Source organism: Drosophila ficusphila, unplaced genomic scaffold (assembly GCF_018152265.1).
Source record: "Drosophila ficusphila isolate 14025-0441.05 unplaced genomic scaffold, ASM1815226v1 contig_791, whole genome shotgun sequence".
Lineage (NCBI taxonomy): Eukaryota > Metazoa > Arthropoda > Insecta > Diptera > Drosophilidae > Drosophila > Drosophila ficusphila.
This window is the reverse complement of record NW_025064737.1, coordinates 8,391,391-8,410,972: the sequence shown is the minus strand read 5'-3', so window position 1 is coordinate 8,410,972 and position 19,582 is coordinate 8,391,391. Positions and strand designations below refer to the sequence as shown.

At 41.3% G+C, this 19,582-nt stretch overlaps 7 protein-coding genes across 13 annotated transcripts; 3 read left to right on the top strand and 4 right to left on the bottom strand.

The window, feature by feature from the left end:
- Positions 1-270: 270 nt before the first annotated feature.
- Positions 271-1,986, top strand: LOC108088031 (aurora kinase C). Its single transcript, XM_017185662.1, has 3 exons — positions 271-528; positions 581-926; positions 988-1,986. The coding sequence occupies exons 1-3, from the start codon at positions 412-414 to the stop codon at positions 1,806-1,808; spliced, it is 1,284 nt and encodes a 427-aa protein (XP_017041151.1). The 5' UTR covers positions 271-411; the 3' UTR covers positions 1,809-1,986.
- On the bottom strand, positions 1,919-4,676 carry LOC108088030. 3 transcript variants are annotated; one of them, XM_017185660.2, is made up of 5 exons: positions 4,404-4,675; positions 4,017-4,345; positions 3,675-3,959; positions 2,765-3,506; positions 1,919-2,708 (listed from the first exon to the last, which is right to left on the bottom strand). In XM_017185660.2, the coding sequence occupies exons 1-5, from the start codon at positions 4,561-4,563 to the stop codon at positions 2,650-2,652; spliced, it is 1,575 nt and encodes a 524-aa protein (XP_017041149.1). In that variant the 5' UTR covers positions 4,564-4,675; the 3' UTR covers positions 1,919-2,649. The 3 variants fall into 3 exon arrangements, with proteins under 3 accessions (XP_017041149.1, XP_017041150.1, XP_017041148.1); XM_017185661.2 differs by having other exon boundaries at positions 3,708-3,959; positions 4,404-4,674; XM_017185659.2 differs by having other exon boundaries at positions 2,765-3,959; positions 4,404-4,676.
- A 419-nt stretch (positions 4,677-5,095) lies between these two features.
- On the top strand, positions 5,096-9,299 carry LOC108088038 (mitochondrial glutamate carrier 1). 2 transcript variants are annotated; one of them, XM_017185672.1, is made up of 6 exons: positions 5,096-5,276; positions 6,341-6,400; positions 7,381-7,515; positions 7,867-8,352; positions 8,415-8,555; positions 8,615-9,299. In XM_017185672.1, exons 2-6 carry the CDS (start codon positions 6,342-6,344, stop codon positions 8,757-8,759), a joined length of 966 nt encoding a protein of 321 aa, XP_017041161.1. In that variant the 5' UTR covers positions 5,096-5,276; position 6,341; the 3' UTR covers positions 8,760-9,299. The 2 variants fall into 2 exon arrangements, with proteins under 2 accessions (XP_017041161.1, XP_017041162.1); XM_017185673.1 differs by lacking the exon at positions 5,096-5,276 and adding an exon at positions 5,346-5,564.
- Positions 9,269-10,523, top strand: LOC108088039 (mitochondrial glutamate carrier 1). Its single transcript, XM_017185674.2, has 3 exons — positions 9,269-9,377; positions 9,433-9,567; positions 9,625-10,523. The coding sequence occupies exons 1-3, from the start codon at positions 9,337-9,339 to the stop codon at positions 10,391-10,393; spliced, it is 945 nt and encodes a 314-aa protein (XP_017041163.1). The 5' UTR covers positions 9,269-9,336; the 3' UTR covers positions 10,394-10,523.
- Positions 10,524-10,594: 71 nt separating this feature from the next.
- Positions 10,595-12,558, bottom strand: LOC108088037 (solute carrier family 35 member F6). The gene is made up of 4 exons (XM_017185671.2): positions 12,205-12,558; positions 11,972-12,119; positions 11,589-11,742; positions 10,595-11,527 (listed from the first exon to the last, which is right to left on the bottom strand). Exons 1-4 carry the CDS (start codon positions 12,270-12,272, stop codon positions 10,752-10,754), a joined length of 1,146 nt encoding a protein of 381 aa, XP_017041160.1. The 5' UTR covers positions 12,273-12,558; the 3' UTR covers positions 10,595-10,751.
- A 417-nt stretch (positions 12,559-12,975) lies between these two features.
- Positions 12,976-15,451, bottom strand: LOC108087906. 4 transcript variants are annotated; one of them, XR_006245796.1, is made up of 4 exons: positions 15,247-15,451; positions 14,161-14,557; positions 13,247-13,536; positions 12,976-13,133 (listed from the first exon to the last, which is right to left on the bottom strand). XR_006245796.1 is itself a non-coding variant. In XM_043209043.1 (3 exons), exons 1-3 carry the CDS (start codon positions 15,344-15,346, stop codon positions 13,338-13,340), a joined length of 696 nt encoding a protein of 231 aa, XP_043064978.1. In that variant the 5' UTR covers positions 15,347-15,451; the 3' UTR covers positions 12,976-13,337. The 4 variants fall into 4 exon arrangements, 2 of the variants coding, with proteins under 2 accessions (XP_043064978.1, XP_017040974.1); XR_006245797.1 differs by lacking the exon at positions 12,976-13,133 and adding an exon at positions 13,990-14,107 and having other exon boundaries at positions 13,457-13,536; XM_043209043.1 differs by having other exon boundaries at positions 12,976-13,536.
- A 1,559-nt stretch (positions 15,452-17,010) lies between these two features.
- Positions 17,011-18,903, bottom strand: LOC108087898 (L-galactose dehydrogenase). Its single transcript, XM_017185476.1, has 4 exons — positions 18,681-18,903; positions 18,032-18,473; positions 17,599-17,975; positions 17,011-17,144 (listed from the first exon to the last, which is right to left on the bottom strand). The coding sequence occupies exons 1-4, from the start codon at positions 18,824-18,826 to the stop codon at positions 17,072-17,074; spliced, it is 1,038 nt and encodes a 345-aa protein (XP_017040965.1). The 5' UTR covers positions 18,827-18,903; the 3' UTR covers positions 17,011-17,071.
- Positions 18,904-19,582: the final 679 nt, after the last annotated feature.

Below are 19,582 nucleotides of genomic sequence, written 5' to 3'. Positions count from 1 at the left end.
GTTGCAAATTGTTTCAATAGGTAAACTACTGTACAAATGAATGCCTATTTTTATGAAATAATAAAATATTCTATCATATTTGTTTGTTAAATTCTATTTTATTTGTTTGATTTCAATGTGATACATTTTAAACTTGAAACATCCGATGTTAAATATGTTTTACTTTTTCGGTTAAAATATAATTCTTTTGACGGTTGACAGCACTGAAAACTCACGAAGTCCCTTTACTAAACGATACTATCGCACTTTTGCCATTCTCCCGATCGCACACACGCCCGCTTCACAATTCAAACGAACGGCATTTTATTTTCACAGGATTCGGAATAGTGAATGTTTAACCCAATACCGACTTTTTACCTTTGTGTTTTGACCAAAATTTGAATTTTTAAGTTGTTCTGTGCCCGTCACACCATGTCCCATCCATCCGACCATGTGCTACGTCCCAAGGAAAATACATCTACTCGAAAGCCGGAAATATCAGCTGCTGTTCTCAGCTTACAAAAGAAAAACTTGCTTATAGGAAAAAAGGTAGCAATGAATGGTAGAAGCAAACTGTAAACTGTATTAATGTTTAATTCAGCCCACCAGTGAGAACGTGGCTCCTGGCGCCAAGCCCCTTCCCGGGTCTTCGGGCGCTGTGATTAGGAGTGCGGCGACTGGCGTGCGACCGCCCAATAAACCCGTTCATGGAGTCTCTCATCCCGTAGTTCCCTCCACGGGAAACAAGTTCCAGAAGCCAGTGGCGCCCCCCGTTAAAAAGTCCCCTTCGGAATTCGTGGCTCCCGCTCCAGTGGCACCCATAAAGAAAACCGAAGCAATCTCAAAACCAAAACCTGCTGCTGCAGGCTCAGAATCCTCCACAGAATCTAGTGCTTTAGTGGCCAGCAGCTCAGGCAGTGCCACCGACAAGGAGAAAGGCAAGACTGGTGGGTACTTAAGCCAACATACACCTTTTGATAACAGCAACTATAGTGTAATTCCCTGCAGAAACCCAGCCTCAAAAACCTAAGAAAACCTGGGAACTCAACAACTTTGATATTGGCCGCCTGCTCGGACGCGGCAAATTTGGCAACGTTTATTTGGCGCGCGAAAAGGAATCTCAATTTGTGGTGGCCCTGAAAGTGTTGTTCAAGCGTCAGATAGGCGAGTCCAATGTGGAGCATCAGGTTCGTCGGGAAATTGAGATACAGTCACACTTGCGCCATCCGCATATCCTTCGTTTGTATGCCTACTTTCACGACGATGTGCGCATCTATTTGATTCTTGAGTATGCACCCCAAGGAACTCTGTTCAATGCTCTGCAGGCACAGCCGCTGAAGCGTTTTGATGAGCGTCAGTCGGCCACCTACATCCAAGCTCTCTGCTCGGCACTGCTTTATCTGCACGAGAGGGACATTATCCACAGGGATATCAAGCCGGAAAATCTGCTGCTTGGCCACAAGGGCGTACTGAAGATCGCCGACTTTGGCTGGTCCGTGCACGAGCCCAACTCAATGCGCATGACGCTGTGCGGCACTGTGGATTACCTGCCGCCAGAAATGGTTCAGGGCAAGCCGCACACCAAAAACGTAGATCTCTGGAGTCTGGGAGTGCTCTGTTTTGAACTGTTGGTGGGCCACGCGCCCTTCTACTCGAAGAACTACGACGAGACCTACAAGAAGATCCTTAAAGTGGAGTACAAGCTGCCGGAGCATATTTCCAAGGCAGCCGCACACCTCATTTCAAAGCTGCTGGTCCTCAATCCGCAGCACCGCCTTCCGCTTGACCAGGTGATGGTGCACCCCTGGATCGTGGCGCACACGCAGTAAATCTTTGCTTTCATTTTGAGTTATTTCCTTTTAATTTACAGTTTTAGTTAAGGCTCGCCGCGTAATTTAATTATGGCATCTTAAAATTTCATTTAGACAGATTCGAGAAGTTAACATTTATGAATTAAGTTTATTATTATCATTACCAATAAAGTTTGTGTCGTGTTTTCGAATGCTAGGCGAGTGTGTCGTGTGTACATTCCTACCTTATGTGGCTACCTAATCTCTAGCGAAATGAGTTGACGGATTTCAAATGCAAATGCGAAATGTTTAGGCAGCGACAAAAACACAGGCCACATTGCCCAAATGCAGTGAAGCGAGTTATTTTTATCACAGAAAACCAAGTACAAAGAAATATTGTACGCAGATGGAAAGCAAAAGAGTATGTTTCTGAGATACGACGAAATTTTGTTTTAAATGGTTGTGGATTAAGCAGTGGAAAAAAGAATTACTTTTTTGCGACAAATATTTTGTAAAGCTGAACCGAACCAGTCTTAATTATAAATCGATTTTAGTTCATACAATGAACCGGCTTTCTCTAATCATTTCATTTTTCTGCGAGTTTTCTTTTTGTTTCATTTGCTAGTAACGAAATGATGGTAATCATAACGTTGAAATTTACTTATAAACTAAATAGATTAGGGCGTGCTCACCCCAGGATAGATTTCGATTTATAATCTCAAATTTTTATACAAATTCATTGATTGGTATGCTGGGTCTCATATTATCTTTTACCAATTCAGATCCCTTAAATCGATGGATGTGTGAGCACGGCTTTAAATTAAAGGGGTTTTAAGCCTTTGCACACATGCCGCTCAATATTGACAGAAAATTATCTTAATTAGTGTCTAATAACCTCGCCTCCTTTTTTGCGCGCCGCCACATTTGAGTAGTCGTCTTCTGCAAAGCAGCGAATGTTAAGAAATAATAAGTTTAATGCATATCGAACAACTTACCATCTTGGTCTTCATCAATGCCATCTTCTAGATGAATGCCTTCAGCAAACTCCTTGCCCTGGTCAGCCACAATTTCGTTGTTCAGATTGTCAGTGTCTAGCAAATGTTGCGGCTGCTTCACGGCCACATCGCCCACATCGTCATCGTCATCTCCTTCACCACCTCCTCCAGCGCCGGCTGCCTCAGCCATTTGCTTGGCCGGCTCGTCGGGAACGGGTCCAGGACCAGGAGCAGGCAATTCGCCGTCGAAGAAGTTCTGTCCGCCACCAGCTGCGGGTAAATTAAAGCTGGGCTCGTTCAACGCGTCCTTAACCTCGTGGGCACCCGAGTCTTCGATAGGTTTGGGCGCCACACCCAGATTCTTGTTACTCTCCAGGTCATGTTGTGCATTTGCATAGCGATTGTTATTTTCGTTCTTGGGTAGCTCCTCGGCAGCTGTGTCCACATCGACAGCCTCGCCCTTGGTGTCTGTCTTGTCCTCAAAGTTCTCAGGAATCGGAGCAACGTTTTCGGGAAGTTTGCGCTCCGTCTTGGCAGGCGGCACAGCGAGCGGCGGCAGTCCACTACTGCTGATCTTGGGTGCTACGGATGCGTTCGGAGCACCACCCGCCTTCTTGACCGCCGCTCCACCCTCCGAGGCCTGTGTGCTGCTCTTGCGGGGAGCGCTAAGCGGCGAAACTGGACCGCCCGACAGCTGCGGCTCCTCCTGCTGCTGCTTCTCATTTAGCGATTTGGGCACAATCTGAAAGTTTTCAACAGAGTTTATTATGAGGCTGTGGTTGTTGCGCACGGCAAAAGGCAGCAGAGGCAGCTGCTGCGGCTGCTCCTTTGTTCCGTCACCATTACTCTTAATTGTAGAGTTAGTAGCTGCGATTGTTAGGTTTTTGTTTGGGTTAGTTAGCAGATTTACCCCGCCGCCAATCCTGTAGAGGCCTTCACTCACTTGCACTTGGGCATCGAAGGACTTCTCGTTGTGCGGCTTTTCGATGCTGTGCGCCAACTGGGCGGGATTGGAGTGCCGCGTGGTGGGCATCTGTTCGGCGGGCTTGTTTAGCTGCTGCTGGTGAACATGGGCCGGGGCTTCGGCGGGCTGGACTTTAGGCACATAGTTGCAGTTCGTTTTGAACTCAGCAATAGTAGTTTCTAGAGCGTGGATCTTATGTTCCCCATCGCGCTGCAGTTTGTCTAGCTTTTCCTGAAAAGCAATGAGGCTTAAGGATGCAATATGAAAAGAGCTTGTATAACTTTTTACCTTCCAGGCGGCCACCTCTTGCTCCTTGCTGGCCTTATCTTTATGCAGATCCGCCAGAACCTTTTTCAGCTTTTGATCGAAGGCGTTCGTGTCCTCTACATGTTTCTTCTTGCTCTTTAAGCAGTCGGCCTCCAGTTCGGAATACTTTAACTCCAGCAGCTTATACTTCTCCACCTGGGCGTCAAACTTTTCCTGGAGGGCGCGTTCCGTTTCTTGTTGTTTCTGCGCTGCTTCCGCTAGTTGGCCCTCATATTTTTCCTGGAGGCTCATCTTTTCTGTGCGCAGCAGGCTCATCCTCTTCTCGGCGGTGGCTTTTTCCGCATTAAGAGCTGTAACATTTTGATTAAAAATTAATCTTATTGTCAGGAAAAATTAATATGGACTCACATTGCATCTGGACATTAAGGCCCTCCTGAAAGGCGCGGCTCTCGTCCAATTGGTGTTGGGACATTTGGTAGATCACTATCATCATGATGAGCACGATGAACATACTCATCAGAATGCAAATACGGACGCGCCCGGAACGCGCGAAACGAGCCGAACTCATTTTTCACTCAGTTTCAGCTAGCAAATAAGACAATTACAACTTTTTCTTACGAGAAAAGAATAGAATGTAATCTCAGCGAAAATGTGTTGCAAAATTCTTTTGTTGTGCTTATGCAGAAGTGTTGCAAAACGACCATGGTCGGCCGCAACGAAGGAAGAAGAATTATCAACGCAGTATGCTATCGGAATTTGAAATACATTTTTTACTTACATTTTTAAAACAATTTTAGGAGCTTATGCATTTATTTGTACTTTTGTACTGAATAATTTTGTTGTCAAATTTTATGAATGAGTTGTTGGACAAAGTTTCGGGTTCAGTTTTTATTGTACATATATATTTTTTTTAAGAAATTGCAAACGTCCAAGCTCTTAGTTAAATTGATTACTTTTTTTTTGTAAATATGTGCAAAAATTATTTAGGCTGGCATGTTGTTGTAAAAGTTTAAAAAGTGGGTAACCCCTTTAGTGTGACCACGTACACTTAAATTTTGCAGATTTTTGGCATTATTCTTGAGCGGACGACATATTTTAAAGGTGCCGCAACGGTCACTCAGCAGACGACCAAAAACGGCGACGCGCGAATAGAATACTAACAAATAGATTTAATTTAGTTTTATTGCCCCCAAATAAAAGTTGCCTAGCAGAAGTAACCGTTAAGTTTAAACTTTAAAGTAACCAAGTCAATTAGCCGAGCTTTGCACAAACTAGTGAAAAGTGAGTTAACATTGCTGGCGGATGGGGTTTTTTGGGCGAGGGGTTAGGGGAGGAGGATTTTATTTAAACATTTGATGGACTGCGAGAGAGACACTTGCGAAAGTATGCGTATCGGGAGAGTGCGGCAATCAATTCAATTTAATAAAGGTGCTCGAAACTGGTGGTAAACACGGCAAATTACGTAAAATCCCATACAAGTGGTTGCTGCTCCAGTATTCCCAATAATAAGTGTGCCTACAGTAATAACAATAATCTAGATTCCAAGGCGTGTATCACCTGGCCAAAAAGGTAAAACACGCGGAACCGAAAGAAAAAAAACTCGCCGTAAAGTGTCGCGCCCCCTCCCCGACTTCTCATATGTTTCGGGCAATAATCAATAACTTGACTGCCATTTACCTTCGATGCCGCAATCTAAAGTGCTTTTTTTTACAACACTTTTTATCAACGAAGTTCATAAAACTTTATGATTTGTATGGTGTTTTAAACTTCTTTCGTTTAAAGTAAAACCTTGATATCTTTATGCTGGAATTGTTCTGCCAAAAATGAGAAGAGATAAAACGTTCAGACGTTCTTATCGTCTGCGCAATGTGGATAACCCGTTATTCGGCCTTGCCAGTTAAGCATACATATATTATAACTACATATAAAGCCAATGAATTTGATAAACTTTTTCGATTCGCACTTTGTAATTGTGCTAACGAAGCAATATTTGTTCGCGAGTGCAGGCTAATGGTATTGATATTTATATGCCGCTAATCTTCGTCATGTCAATAAACTTTGGTCCCCGCCTTTTTCTTATCAATAACCTAACGCAGTACCCCTATATTACATACCCCCAACGGAATTATCAGCTGTTTAACTTTCATAATTATTTATTGTTTAATTGGGTTAACAAATGAACTCGATATATCAAATACTGCAGAGATGCCCTGAATTCTTTTTCGTTTTTTAAGTTTTGAATTAAAAACAAACTAGTTTGAACCAATTATTCAGATATGTACATCGGTACATATGTACATACATACATATATCGCATATCTTAAATGAGCGTGTTTATTTCGCAGAATGTCGCGCATTGAATCCAACGAAACACCGCTACAACAGCCCAAGCACCAACAATTCGCGTAAGTTATCAATAAACATTTTAATTAGCCTGTTTAATGTAATCACAAAGGAAAACAAAACGTATTTGTTTTGACTATTATTTTTGCGTGCTCAAACAACAAATCAACACCAGTCAACACAAATTTTAGAGCTACATATCTATACTCTGACAACAAACAAAAATGTAATTTGTTTTTCGAGTGGTATTCAATAGAATGGAGTTTGATGCACTGTAATTTTCTGTTCTACGAAATTAAAAAGGTCCTAAAAATTTTGAAGTTTATATAATTTTCTTATATTTTAATTCAAAAAACATGTATTTTCGCTCAATAAATATTTACATACATATATGTAAACAGACATATTTTTTAGTGAGACATTTTGGCTCTCACTGTATTTTGGGTTTATCATCGTTAAAGACTCGTCACATGAATAGACATTTATTCTCATTTCATTTTGAAGTGTTTTGCCCTCAGCCATCAGAAAATGTTCACATTCGTTCCACTTCCCACCACACCCCCCACAAGTTTCAATAAATTTAGGACAAATCTACAGACAAGGATAGTGATACTATGACATAATATGATTGCATTTGCACTTTGTTATTGTTTTTGCTATTGTTCTACAAATGCAACCGAAAATAGACCCAAGCTAAGACTAGATATATTTATTCGATAGCAACTACATATTTACATATATACAACGTGTGGTTTGTTGGCAAGAAACCAAGTATTTTTTGCTTATTAATGGCCAACTCATTTGACCTTTCTTATGCCTCAATTGCCAGCCCAATTGTGGTATCCTAAGAGCATTGATGGGAAGTATGTACATATATGTGGGCCAAGTTCAAAGCCAATAAGACAATTGTTTACATTTTGTTGTTGCCGCTACTCATGCAAAGCGAATCGCAAAGTTAACGCAGTGCAAATATTTGTCAATTAGCCAACTGAAATGAGAGAACGACTAAGGAATGCTCTGATCTCTTTGTTTTTAATCGTAGGCTGCTGCCAAAGATCATCAACGGTGGAATTGCTGGCATTATCGGTGTGACATGTGTCTTCCCACTGGATTTGGTCAAGACGAGGCTGCAGAATCAACAAGTCGGACCAAATGGCGAACGCATGTACAACAGCATGTGAGTGCAAAACAATAATATAGTTTTTACTGGGCCATATCTTACTTACAATATTCAGACAAATAACTAAATTTAGTTTTTGAAAATGGTAAATCATTGGTTTTAAAATTTTTAGATTTGCTTTAGTTATTTTTAAAACTTCATTTACATTCACATTTCATTTCAAAATCAACGTTCTTTTCTTATAGTATATTAATAGATTTTCAACCTTTTTTTTTTTAAGATTTAAAATCTTTACTATACGTATATGTAAAAGTTTTTTGGTAAATTCTTAAATGATTAAGAAAATATACATAACGAAATAGTTTTATTATGTTTAGAGCGCTGTTTCTAATCCCATTTTAAATTCAGGTTCGATTGCTTCCGCAAGACGTACAAGGCTGAAGGATACTTTGGCATGTACCGCGGCTCTGGTGTTAACATCCTGCTGATCACACCTGAGAAGGCGATCAAATTGACCGCCAACGACTACTTCCGCCACAAGCTGACCACCAAGGATGGCAAACTTCCGCTCACCAGTCAAATGGTCGCTGGAGGTCTGGCAGGTGCCTTCCAGATAATCGTCACCACGCCCATGGAGCTGCTGAAGATCCAGATGCAGGATGCCGGCCGAGTGGCAGCGGCAGCCAAATTGGCTGGCAAGACGGTGGAGAAGGTGTCGGCCACCCAGTTGGCCACTCAGCTCATCCGGGACAAGGGAATTCTGGGTCTGTACAAGGGTATCGGAGCCACTGGACTGCGGGATGTCACTTTCTCCATCATCTACTTCCCACTATTCGCTACACTCAATGACTTGGGTCCCAGGCGCAATGACGGATCTGGAGAGGCGGTATTCTGGTAAGATTTCCTGTTAACCATGCTTTCTAAATGTTATAATTATATGTTTTTGTTCCCTGCAGGTGTTCCTTCCTTGCGGGTTTGGCGGCGGGTTCTACGGCTGCCCTTGCTGTCAATCCATTTGATGTGGTTAAGACGCGGCTGCAGGCGATTAAGAAGGCCGACGGCGAGAAGGAGTTCAAAGGCATATCCGATTGCATCACGTGAGTGATTATAAATACTGTCAAGTGTGGATTCCCTTAACAAACTCAACCCTTTTTAGTAAGACACTGAAGCACGAGGGACCCACTGCTTTCTTCAAGGGCGGCTTGTGCCGAATGATTGTGATTGCTCCTCTGTTTGGAATTGCCCAGACTGTCTACTATCTGGGCGTGGCTGAGGGTCTGCTGGGCTATCAGAAAAAGTAGAGAAAGAGTGTCAAGACAAAAGCATTTTAAGTTTACTCTCTGAATATTGAATGTATGTATATCGTGTTTAAATGTTGTTAAAGCTGTCCATGAACGTAATCGTGATGTGTCTAAAGTAAGCTAAAGTAATCGAGCGGTGCGCTAGCCAGTCAAGTACCAAATGCAGTTGTTAAAGTTTTCCCCCGTACCATATATCAAAGTATGTATTTAGACCATGGCAGAAGACAACCGATGCTCCAATGACAATAAGATATATCAGAATCAACGCTAATACATAATATGTAAATGTTTTTGTTTTATATCATAGTTTATAATTGTTGTGTTCGGTTAACACTCTCTATTTACTCTTGCTTCCTGAGCAATTCGCAGCTAGCCATGAACATTTGCCTCAAATTGTATTAGTAATGCATTTTCCTTAGCCGCGAGGCGAAAGTTTAACTTTTAGTAGCATTCAAGAACATGACTGTAGCAAATTGTATGCTTTATGAAAACCGTCAAAAAGTGAACAAACGAAATAAATTCTGAATTATGTAAATTCGAGTTTGGCCCTCACAATTGTTTCTTGCTGGTTTATGAGATGATTACCTTTGTTGACCAAAAAAAACCGGCACCGTTTAAGTAAGATGTGGGTGCAGCCAGTCTAATGATATCAACTATAGTTATTTTATCGTAGTGTCTTACCTAAAATTATAAATGGCGGAATTGCCGGTATTATTGGCGTGACATGCGTCTATCCACTGGATATGGTAAAGACTCGCCTGCAAAGCCAGCAAATCGGTCCCAATGGCGAGCGCATGTACACCAGCATGTGAGTGGGTTTAGCAGCAGGGATTATTAACTTGCTAGATTAATGTCTTTCCTAAAGTGCTGACTGTTTTCGAAAGACGATCGCCAGCGAGGGATTTTTTGGAATGTACCGGGGCTCCGCGGTCAACATCTTGTTGATCACTCCCGAAAAGGCCATTAAACTGACGGCCAACGACTACTTCCGTTATCAATTGGTCAACGAAGAGGGTGTTGTAACATTGCCTCGAGCGGCATTGGCCGGCGGTCTAGCGGGAATGTTTCAGATCGTGGTCACAACACCCATGGAGTTGCTCAAGATCCAGATGCAGGATGCCGGCCGCGTGGCCGCTGCGGATCGAGCAGCAGGAAGAGAAGTGAAGCAGCGGACGGCCATGGGCTTGACCAAGCAGCTCCTGCGGGAGCGTGGCATCCTGGGTCTGTACAAGGGAATAGGTGCCACCGGAGTGCGCGACATCACCTTTTCCGTTGTGTACTTTCCGCTGATGGCCATTATAAATGACAAAGGGCCACGAAAGACGGATGGCTCCGGTGAGGCGGTCTTCTACTGGTCCATGCTGGCCGGACTTCTGGCTGGGATGACTGCCGCCTTCCTCGTCACTCCAATGGATGTGATCAAGACCAGGCTACAGGCCGATAGCGAGCGTCGGTTCAACGGCATCCTCGATTGTGTGGGGCAGATCCTTAAAAATGAGAGTGTAACGGCATTTTTTAAAGGTGGTCTATGTCGAATGATGGTGGTTGCTCCACTTTTTGGGATCGCGCAAATGTTCTACTTTTTGGGCGTGGGCGAGATGATTTTAGGCATCGAAAAGAAAAAATCTGTGTAAAATCGTTTGAGACAGGGGTTTGCAGTCATTTGTACCATTCCCGTATTTCGTTTCATTATTGTTTCACCTAAAAATGGATTTATGAGAATGTAACTTTTAAATTTTCTTTTAAGGACCTATCAGTTTATAATGTATATATATATTATATATGTATTTATATATAAATGTTCGTCCTTAAAGGCCAAATGAATTTAATTTAAATACAGGTTCAAGAAAAATTAAATGTGTGTATTTGCTTATATGATGTAAATTTTAAACTCTTATAATCAGTATGTAATTTTCAAGAATCAGCCCAAGGTTGATATCCAGCCCATCTCTCTTATCACAATCCTTTCACTCCTGTTACTCCTCAGTTTCTTTAAATCACATCTGCTGGTCGGCTGTTCGGAACAGTTGCATTATCCGTATTCAAGTCCACGTAACGAGCACGGTGCCAGCGAGCCACTGCAGTCCGATACCAATCCAAAAAGAGAGCCTGCCGGTAGAGGATGACGCCCATTTGCAGGATAATGAAGCCCATGATCGTGACCAGGTTAATGTACTCCCATTCGTTCATAATTACAAACACCCAGATGAAGTATACGCGTAGTCCATCGGCCAGCAGGCGGTTGGCACTTGAAGAGTACATCGCAATGAAAAGGCCAACAAAGTTGTAAAAGGCACAAGAGACCGTGAAGCTGATCAGGGCCATAATCAAGGAAGGATTTCCCTGCAGTCCCGCAAAGAGATCGCTCCAATCGTCGAAGACCGCACGCGAGCTGCCGTTAAAGGGACTCACGCTTGGCAAGAAGTGCAAGCAAACGGCCAGAAGCGAGGTGATGATCAAGCCAAAGATTCCTTGCCAACCAGCGGCCTGCAAAGGCGCAACATTCGAGGTCTTGAGCTGCTTCTCCTCGTAAACATACTGTAGACCGTGCAAAATCTCTGCTATGATAATTAGCAAGTCGCCGGTCAGGATGCAATTTTTGTCAGTGTATGGCAATGTAAACTGGTCATATTCCACGCGCTGAACATCCAGACTGATGATGTCTAGCAGACCACAGGATATGGTAAAAATGGCCAGCCAGTGACGACAACTGAGTGTGTGGTTTAAAAACATGGTGCTGAAGATACCCACGAAGATCAGAGCGCCGCCTAAGTGGAAGATGAGTCAACGTAAGCTAAGATAAGGACTGACGGCGACTAATATACGTACCCCTTATCATTTGAAAACTGCTGGCGTAAGTCAAGTAAAGTCCGGTAAACAAAAGAATAGAGGAGACCGCATCCAGCACGGTGGGCAGGAGCATGCTCAAAGGGCTGAATTCGGTGCTATCCGGCGTCAGGATGCTATCCAGATCAGAAATGGTCTGTAGAGTTAAAGGATATTGTTATTTTCTTATAAATAAATCATTCCAATCGGAGTCTCCAAAACGATCACATATTTTCAAATATAAGCAATACGTTTAAGTACAATCAGCGTAAATTTCTTTAACAAATTTATAAACAAATGTTGTATAAAAGTTATGGAGCCCCATTAAGGCAATCCCTAAAGCTTATTTTAAACTGGCTTTTGAGCCGGCTTTTATAGCAACTTACCCCACGACGATTCGAGATCAGGCGAATCACTTTAAAGACCAAAAAGCAAAGGAATTCTCCCAAAAACATGAGCAGGGTGAAGACCACTGGATGCTGGAATCCATGGGGTTTTCCATCGCTGCCAATCACCTGCTGCTGATTGGCCCATCTGCAACACACACAAGCAAACGCATCGAGTGCATATTTGTTATGATGTTTATTCTGGCTATTATAAAAGGGTTTTCGGTACTCACTTCACCACCAGAACGTTGAAGGTGCCGCTAAGCACAAAGACCAGTGACAGAAAAGTACGATGATCCATTCTGCGGCGGAAAATTAACTTTCTGGGCGCAGCGTTCGCTAATTCGATTTACAAATATTGACGTTCTTTGTGCAATTGTGACTGCGCAGTGATAAGTGCAAAAAGTGCGGCCAGGTGGAATAGCTGGCTGCCCTTTAACAGTTGTATATCCTCAAGTGGCTACCGCCACGTAATTTCAATTTAATTTCTCTCGAGCTTACAAATTAAACAACTTGCAATTTTTTGCGATTAGTGCGTATTATTTTGGTTTTTACTGGACTTTTGTTGAACGTTTTCTTGCTTATAGTGTGACCGTGTATCAACCCATGGAGCTGTGCTTTAAATACTAAATAGTTGATTAATGACAAAGAAGGCAAGGTCATACTCTCATGCAACTCGTCTTTTTAAAGAAATGGAGGGATTTTTAAATATGGTATTGTCTTCATATAAATATTTTATTTATTCCTTATCAATTTATTTAGTTAATTTGAATAAATAAATACAGGTAACAGCAAATAGCTTTACTATATTTATCGCTTTTTCTTTTAGAAACACTTTTTTGTTTGTCAAATTAAAATAAGAGTCGGTTTTAAAGTTAAGTTTGCAATATTTACAGGTAAGGTTTGAATTATGTCTACAGATATTAATAAGAAGTATATTTTTGTATTTTGCGTATTAAGTTATACTTACTTTAACAAGTTGAAGTAAAAAAATATTGGCGAAATTGTTTGCAAAGTTTTTATTAAACTCAAACTTAAAAAATATCACAGGATATGAAAAACCATTTAAATGAAAATACATGTTGTGGTAATAGTGCATTTGTAATCCAATAGCTATTAATTTGTCTGCTCTGGCGCTTCTGTGGCGTTCTGCGCTATTTTCCTGTAAATAATTTAAGACTTTTGTATAGTAAAAAATTTTTGTAACATTTCCAGCAAATAATAACAAGCAAAATAACACAATTGGCAACAAAAAAGCGTGTCCTGTCGTCTCACCTGTACTCTGAAGTGTTTTTCATGTGTTGTGATTGTGTTTTTGAGTATCTTGTTTCCTATTCAATTTTCGTGTTGTGCAGTGTAGGTGTTCTTAGAGCTCGTCTCGTGATTGAGAGGACGACGGCAGAGTCACCTCCTCGACGGAGCCCAGGTGAATGGTTCTATTTGGCCGACTGAACTTTGGTATGTAGGCGACCGAATCGCTGTTGCTAACCACCGAGTTGTGTAGATGTTCCGTGGGTGCCGCGGGATCGGGACTAGTGAGTGTGATCTTAGAGCCAGTGGCCACTCTGTGGAATGCATGTAGGTTTGATATTGTGGGTAGTGAGCATTAAGACTGTGGTCAAAACAATAGAGCAAAAGAATTCGCGATTGCATACTATAACATTAGAAACTTTCGAGATTAAATTCCCAAAAATTTGTATTTTCTTGCATTAATAAATTAACAAGATATTTTTTTAGTCTTATGTTTTGATGGTCTAGTTTGCCTTATTTTTGAAAAGAATTGATAGAAGAGCTTAAATGTTTTTGACTTTTTTTAAGAATAAAACGTGAAAACAGTTTAAATGAATCCTAATTTTCAATATTGGTGTCAAACATTTGTAGGACTTTTAACTAAATCTGTGAGTTTTGACCACACCATTATTGTGTCTCCAAACTATTCTACTAAAGGTTAGTAATGCGCTACTTGGCTGGGATTAGGTTTTGGGGAACAGTAAAAAACATCATCTTCTCTCTTGTACCTTCTGTACAGCTTTTGGAGGTGATTGTAGTCGAAGAGGGAAGATCTTAAAGTGGCTGAAAGGTTTCTATTGGCGCTGGCGGGCTCCACCGCGTGCTCCGCGCAATTTTTGGGGGTTTCTATTGCAGATCAAATCGTAATCAGAGATTCGGAATTAGATCCGCCACCTTACCTGTCTCTGGCCTGCATGCTGGCCTCCACATCCAAGCTGCGCGGCTGCCGGAAGTCGCACTCCAACGAGAAGGCCGAGTCTCCTGGGGTGATCAGCTCGGGATCGTTTTGGATCACCACGATGTTCGTGTAGAGGTCACCATCTCGCAATGTCTGGCACTGGTCCAGCTGGAAGTTCATCTCTATGGAGCGGGATCCCTGGCTGGAAGTGGGCTTCATGAAGCACGGCGCCGTCTGTTTGTAGAAGCTGCCACGCGTGTACATCACACCCGTAAAGGGCTTTTCCGTCTCCAGCACCACGTTCATTGAGTCGGCTCCGCACTTGAGGTTCACCTTTTGAATGCCCTGGTCGCTGCCCTCGATTTTAAAGGTGTCCGAAAGGTCTTGTTCCCAGATTTCTGCAATAGGCCGAAACAATTATTTTGGGGATATTTGGTAACATTTTCAGATTTTCCGGTTGTTATTTAACACTTCAATCACTTGTGAAGTAATTAATGTTTCTACTATCTACTGCAATTAAATTTTTTTGAAAAGATGAAGACAGGACACGATTTAGATTTGCATAAAAGTGCATAAAATAATTTAACTTTTGAGGTCACTGAAAAATATATGTATGTGTACATATGTGTATCATATTTAAAAATATAGTATACGAAATAGTAACCAAAAAAGGAGGTTCATTCCAAGATACACATAAGCACTTGTACGCAACTAAATTAACCCAAAAAAATAAGATTATTTTCATTTAAATCATTTTTAAAATTTTAAAAACAGTAATTTTTACTTTCTTTTTAGCCCGTAAAAAATTACTCTTCATTTCTTTTGTTTCCTGCTGTTGGCTTTCTTTATAGAAACAACAGTTACATTTATCTAAGCCTACAATTTCTAGACATTTTACCCAACGAACCGTTGAAGTTCACTCATCTCCCAGAAAGCCGGCATTATTGAGCTCCCCTAACCGGTTTCTGTTTATTTATGTCTGGCAAGAATAACCCGCAGCAAAAGAACTTGGCATTGAAAATTTCTCCACCCAATATGGATGAATCAGTCACAGCCCTTTTTTGTTTACCCGAGTCGACGACCTTACCTTGGTTTTGATGTTTCTTTTGCTTATTGGCCGACACGCTGACAGCCAGCAACACGTTGCAGGCGATCAAAAGCAGAATGCAATTCCGCAATCCCGACATATTGTTGCACTTTAGTATTATCTAACACAAAACGATTAACAGTTGTCGCGGAGTTTTTTGGTTTCGGACACGTCTTTACAGGTGCTGGCCAAGATTTGAACTGACTGCTGATTGCGCCTGCGCAGCGCATATAAACGCGACTCGAAAGCTCGGCTTATTCCTCTCGAGAAAGAAAACTCGAGAAAAAAAGAGGTGACTTAAGAGAAAAAGAGGCGGGTAAGCGGAGAGCAAGTGAGAATTTGGTCAATAGCAGAGCATAAAAATATTTAATTGTACTGCGCTTTTGATAAGGCGAAAATTTATTGGCATCGCCGTGTGGAAAAGCGAAATAAATCCATAAAGAAAGACGGGTTCCGAGGATTTGATCACCAAATACTTATTAAAAAGGTTTGGGGTTAACTAAAATAAATACTTCATTTATAACATTAATAAAATTACCTATATAAGAGTGCACTCGAATGCAGGGTCGTGGAAACAATTAAAATTTTTAGTAAATTGAAAAGGTTTTATAGATAGGGATTTGTTAGATAAATACATTTTTAGGCTACCGGAATATAATAGTAAATGCTGATTTAAATCCTTTTTAAGCTTTGGTAAACTTAAAATACCGTAAACCAGGGTATCAATGTTTATTTAAAGCGGCAGCTTTAGGAAAACAAAATACGGCATCGGTCCAAAGACATTTCCGCTTTTCGCGTGTGGCATGTGGATTTCAGCTTGTGTGCATTCGTTTCGCATTTTTAGCGCTGCATTCAACCGATTTTTTGCTGCCGTTCATTATTCAAAATGTTATTAAACTTCCCCGTTTTTGCGTCTCTGGCTTCGGTTCGATTCGGTTCTCCTTCATGCAACCAATTTAATATTTTGAGCAGTGGTTGGTTTTCCTCTCGCCTCGTCTTGTGGTTTTTGGCGAGTTTTCCACCTGTCTTTTGTTGTTACTTACATCTTTTGTTTTTCGCTTATTGCGTTAATTAAAGTGTAATTAGTTAACGATTCGGTTTGGCCATGCCAGCGAAAGGTGGAAGTGGCTGTTCAATATTGGCCAAAAAATGCATTTACTTCGAGACATTCGTGGAAACTCTGCTGAACATGATTAAGTTGTTATGCCTCCGTGTGATTTTGACTTTAATTGGTAGCTTCAATGTCCAGAGAAATTTGCAAATTGATTTTGGCATTGTTTGACTTAAATTAAATAATAAGTAATGGTACTAGTTTAGTTAATAATGTATTCATGCTGTTTTGTAAACATCTAATCAACGTATTAATCGCTCATTTTATTATTAAATGTTACTCAACTCTGTAGTAAAAGTTTGCTTTGCCAATTAAAATTAATTTAATAACTTTACTTAAAACTTTAATAATATATAATATTTGGGACGTACATATGTAACTATTATAACTGCTATCAAAATGCAAGTCTGTGTAACTTACCTTTCCCATGATTTATGCCACACCTAAATGATTTTTGTTTGAAGTGCTCTTCACTTATCGGTTATTACGATTGTTATTGGTTATCTTTTGCCATTATCACCTGCAAATTAAACGGTTATCAATTTCCACTTGCAAAGTAAATTGATTTTTTTCCCTTTTCAAGCTATCTCAAGTTCATTTCTAGGGCACTATAAATCCGATCAAATAGGTCACTCAGGAAAAAGAAAAACACCTTTAAACATTGCAATTAAAGTCTTTATTTATGTCGTTTTGTTTTTGGGTTATCCTCAATGTTTACTTCTTCTTCAATGCTGCCCAATAGACCGCCAGTTCGTTGCCCTCCCAATCGAATTGTTTAGTCAAAACACTGAAAATGAAAATGAAAAATTTACATAATGCCTTAATAGAGAGGATCGTGAAAATTAGCCAGCAAATAAAGTGGGGAAAATGGAGGAAAATCACCGCACATATTCGTAATGCCCGTGGTATACGAAAACGGAGAAGTGGAGAGACCAACAAGTTCAACATTGAATCGGGAAAAATCGAGGAGACTTTGGCACAGTGGGAAGTGGTCGGTAATCGATGAGGAGGGGGAAAACGATTGGGAAGAGGTTGTCTGGTGCCTACTGCACCGATGGCCAAGATTGACAATGATCATGCACACACACATATGTGTGCACATATAAATGTATGGACAACTAAACGAGGAGTGGACCACAAACCGCAGGGAAGTGGAAATGATGTAATGGTAACATTGTATCCGAGTTGCACAATTTTCGCTGTGCCGCTTTTGGCCAACTTCCGAGTGGCCGCACACTCACTTTTCTTTCAGGTATCGCAGCACTTCCTGCTCCTTATCGTTGAGTCCCAGTTCGAAGGCCTCCAGGTTGATCCGCAGCAGCTTGCGTGTCTGCATGCCCGTGAGGAAGGTGCTCACCTCGGGCAGACCCTTCATAGTGTAGAACATGGCCAGTTTGCCCAGCTCCACTCCCCGTTCCTTGCAGATCTCCGAGGCTTTCCGGGCAATGGCCTTTTGGTCATCACTGGCCGGATGCCACGGCTGGGGTCCATCGTTGGTGAGCATGCCGAGGGCATGGGCTGCGGCACAGATGACTCCCAGGTTCTGGGACTTGAAGAAGTCCAGGTATTCCAGCAGCGTTTCATCAATTAGGGTGTACCTGGCATAGGTAAGGACCGTCTAAAAAGAAAGTCATTAACTACATAAGGGAAGAAAACAATTTTAAAAAAACGTACATCCAATCTTCCCGCCGCTCGGGTTAGGAACTCCTTAAGGATCGAGATCGGGTATGCAGACACTCCAATAAACCTGGCCTTGCCCTCTTTAACCAGCTGCTCTAGAGTTGGCAGCGTCTCATTGATCACAATATCCAGATCCTTCGCAAACTCGATGTCATGAATCTGAATAACGTCTACGTAGTCAAGGCCCAGCAACTTCAGACTTTTCTCGACGCTCTCGCGGGTTTTCTTGGCACTAAAGTCGAACATGTTCTCGTAGTCAAGTTCATAGCGAGCCACTTTGGTGGCAATGTAGTAGGACTCCCGAGGCACATCCTTCAGAGCCTTGCCGAGGACCTCCTCCGAACGACCCTGTCCGTACCAGGGGGCCGTGTCTATATAATTTATGCCCGATTTCAGCGCTTCATGAACTGTCTGGATGCCTTCTTCAAGATCAAAGCTAAAAATAAAACATTTTTTGTAAAAAAAATATTAAACAGAGGTTGAAATTTTGTTGAAAACTTTCAAATCTTTTGGGATTTTAATATTCGTTGTAAACCAAAATTATTTTAAAGTTAACCTTACGCATTTCATTGAATGGCAAACTATTCACTATTTTGTTTTTCTCTGTGCAAAGATTAATTCAATCGACAAAGATCTCTCTTACCCATAGTTGGCGCAGAGGGCGCCGCCTCCGAAAGAGACTTTCGAGACTTCCAGGCCGGTCTTCCCGAGGCTGCGGTACTCCATTCGCCGCACCTTTGCCTCATCGTGGAAACCCTTGACATATGTGGCCGGTAATGTTCCAGACATTATTGATAATCCCAATGTATATATTTCGCCCTCTGTTGAAATTCGATCGCCAGTCGACCAAGTACTGCCTATAGATTGCCAGATGTTTAGCTTATATTTCGTTAGTCAGAGAACACATCTTATCTAAGAGAAATGTAGACAAACTCGCAGTACCTTTGTATTTGTGTGGGCAGGAGCGGTTTTAAGTATTTATACAGTTGATATAAGTGCATAATATCAAAAGAGTCACATTGAGAATGTTTTTGAGGAGCGTAATTTTCTTGACTTTCTTCTCTTACTCTCTCTGCTTCTCCCATTACAAACAAAACAAACTTTAGGAGGTAAATTAGTGTGATTTCAGTGTTTGTATAAACAAAACACAATAATAAAATTTGAAGTGCTGTTACTGTATATGTGCGCAATCATTAGCTTTTACCTGGTACCGCAAGCTGATCTGCATCTGAACCTGGGCTTATCTTGAAAAAAAATATAAAAAAACCATTGGCTGGATTTTTATGCATTATTTATTTATAAACGTAGCTTTAAATGAGAGAGAGTAGTTTACATAGAAACCGACAGGAGGGCTGACGGACCGACGGACAGACGTATTTCGATTCAGATCGTGATGCTGATCAAGAATATATATACTCTTTGGGGTCTGAGGTGTATCCTTCACTGCGTTCCAAACTTCTGACTGAAATTATAACACCCTTTGCTCTGCAACAAAACATATCTTACATAAAATACAAATGGTATTTCGTATTAAGGCTTTATTTG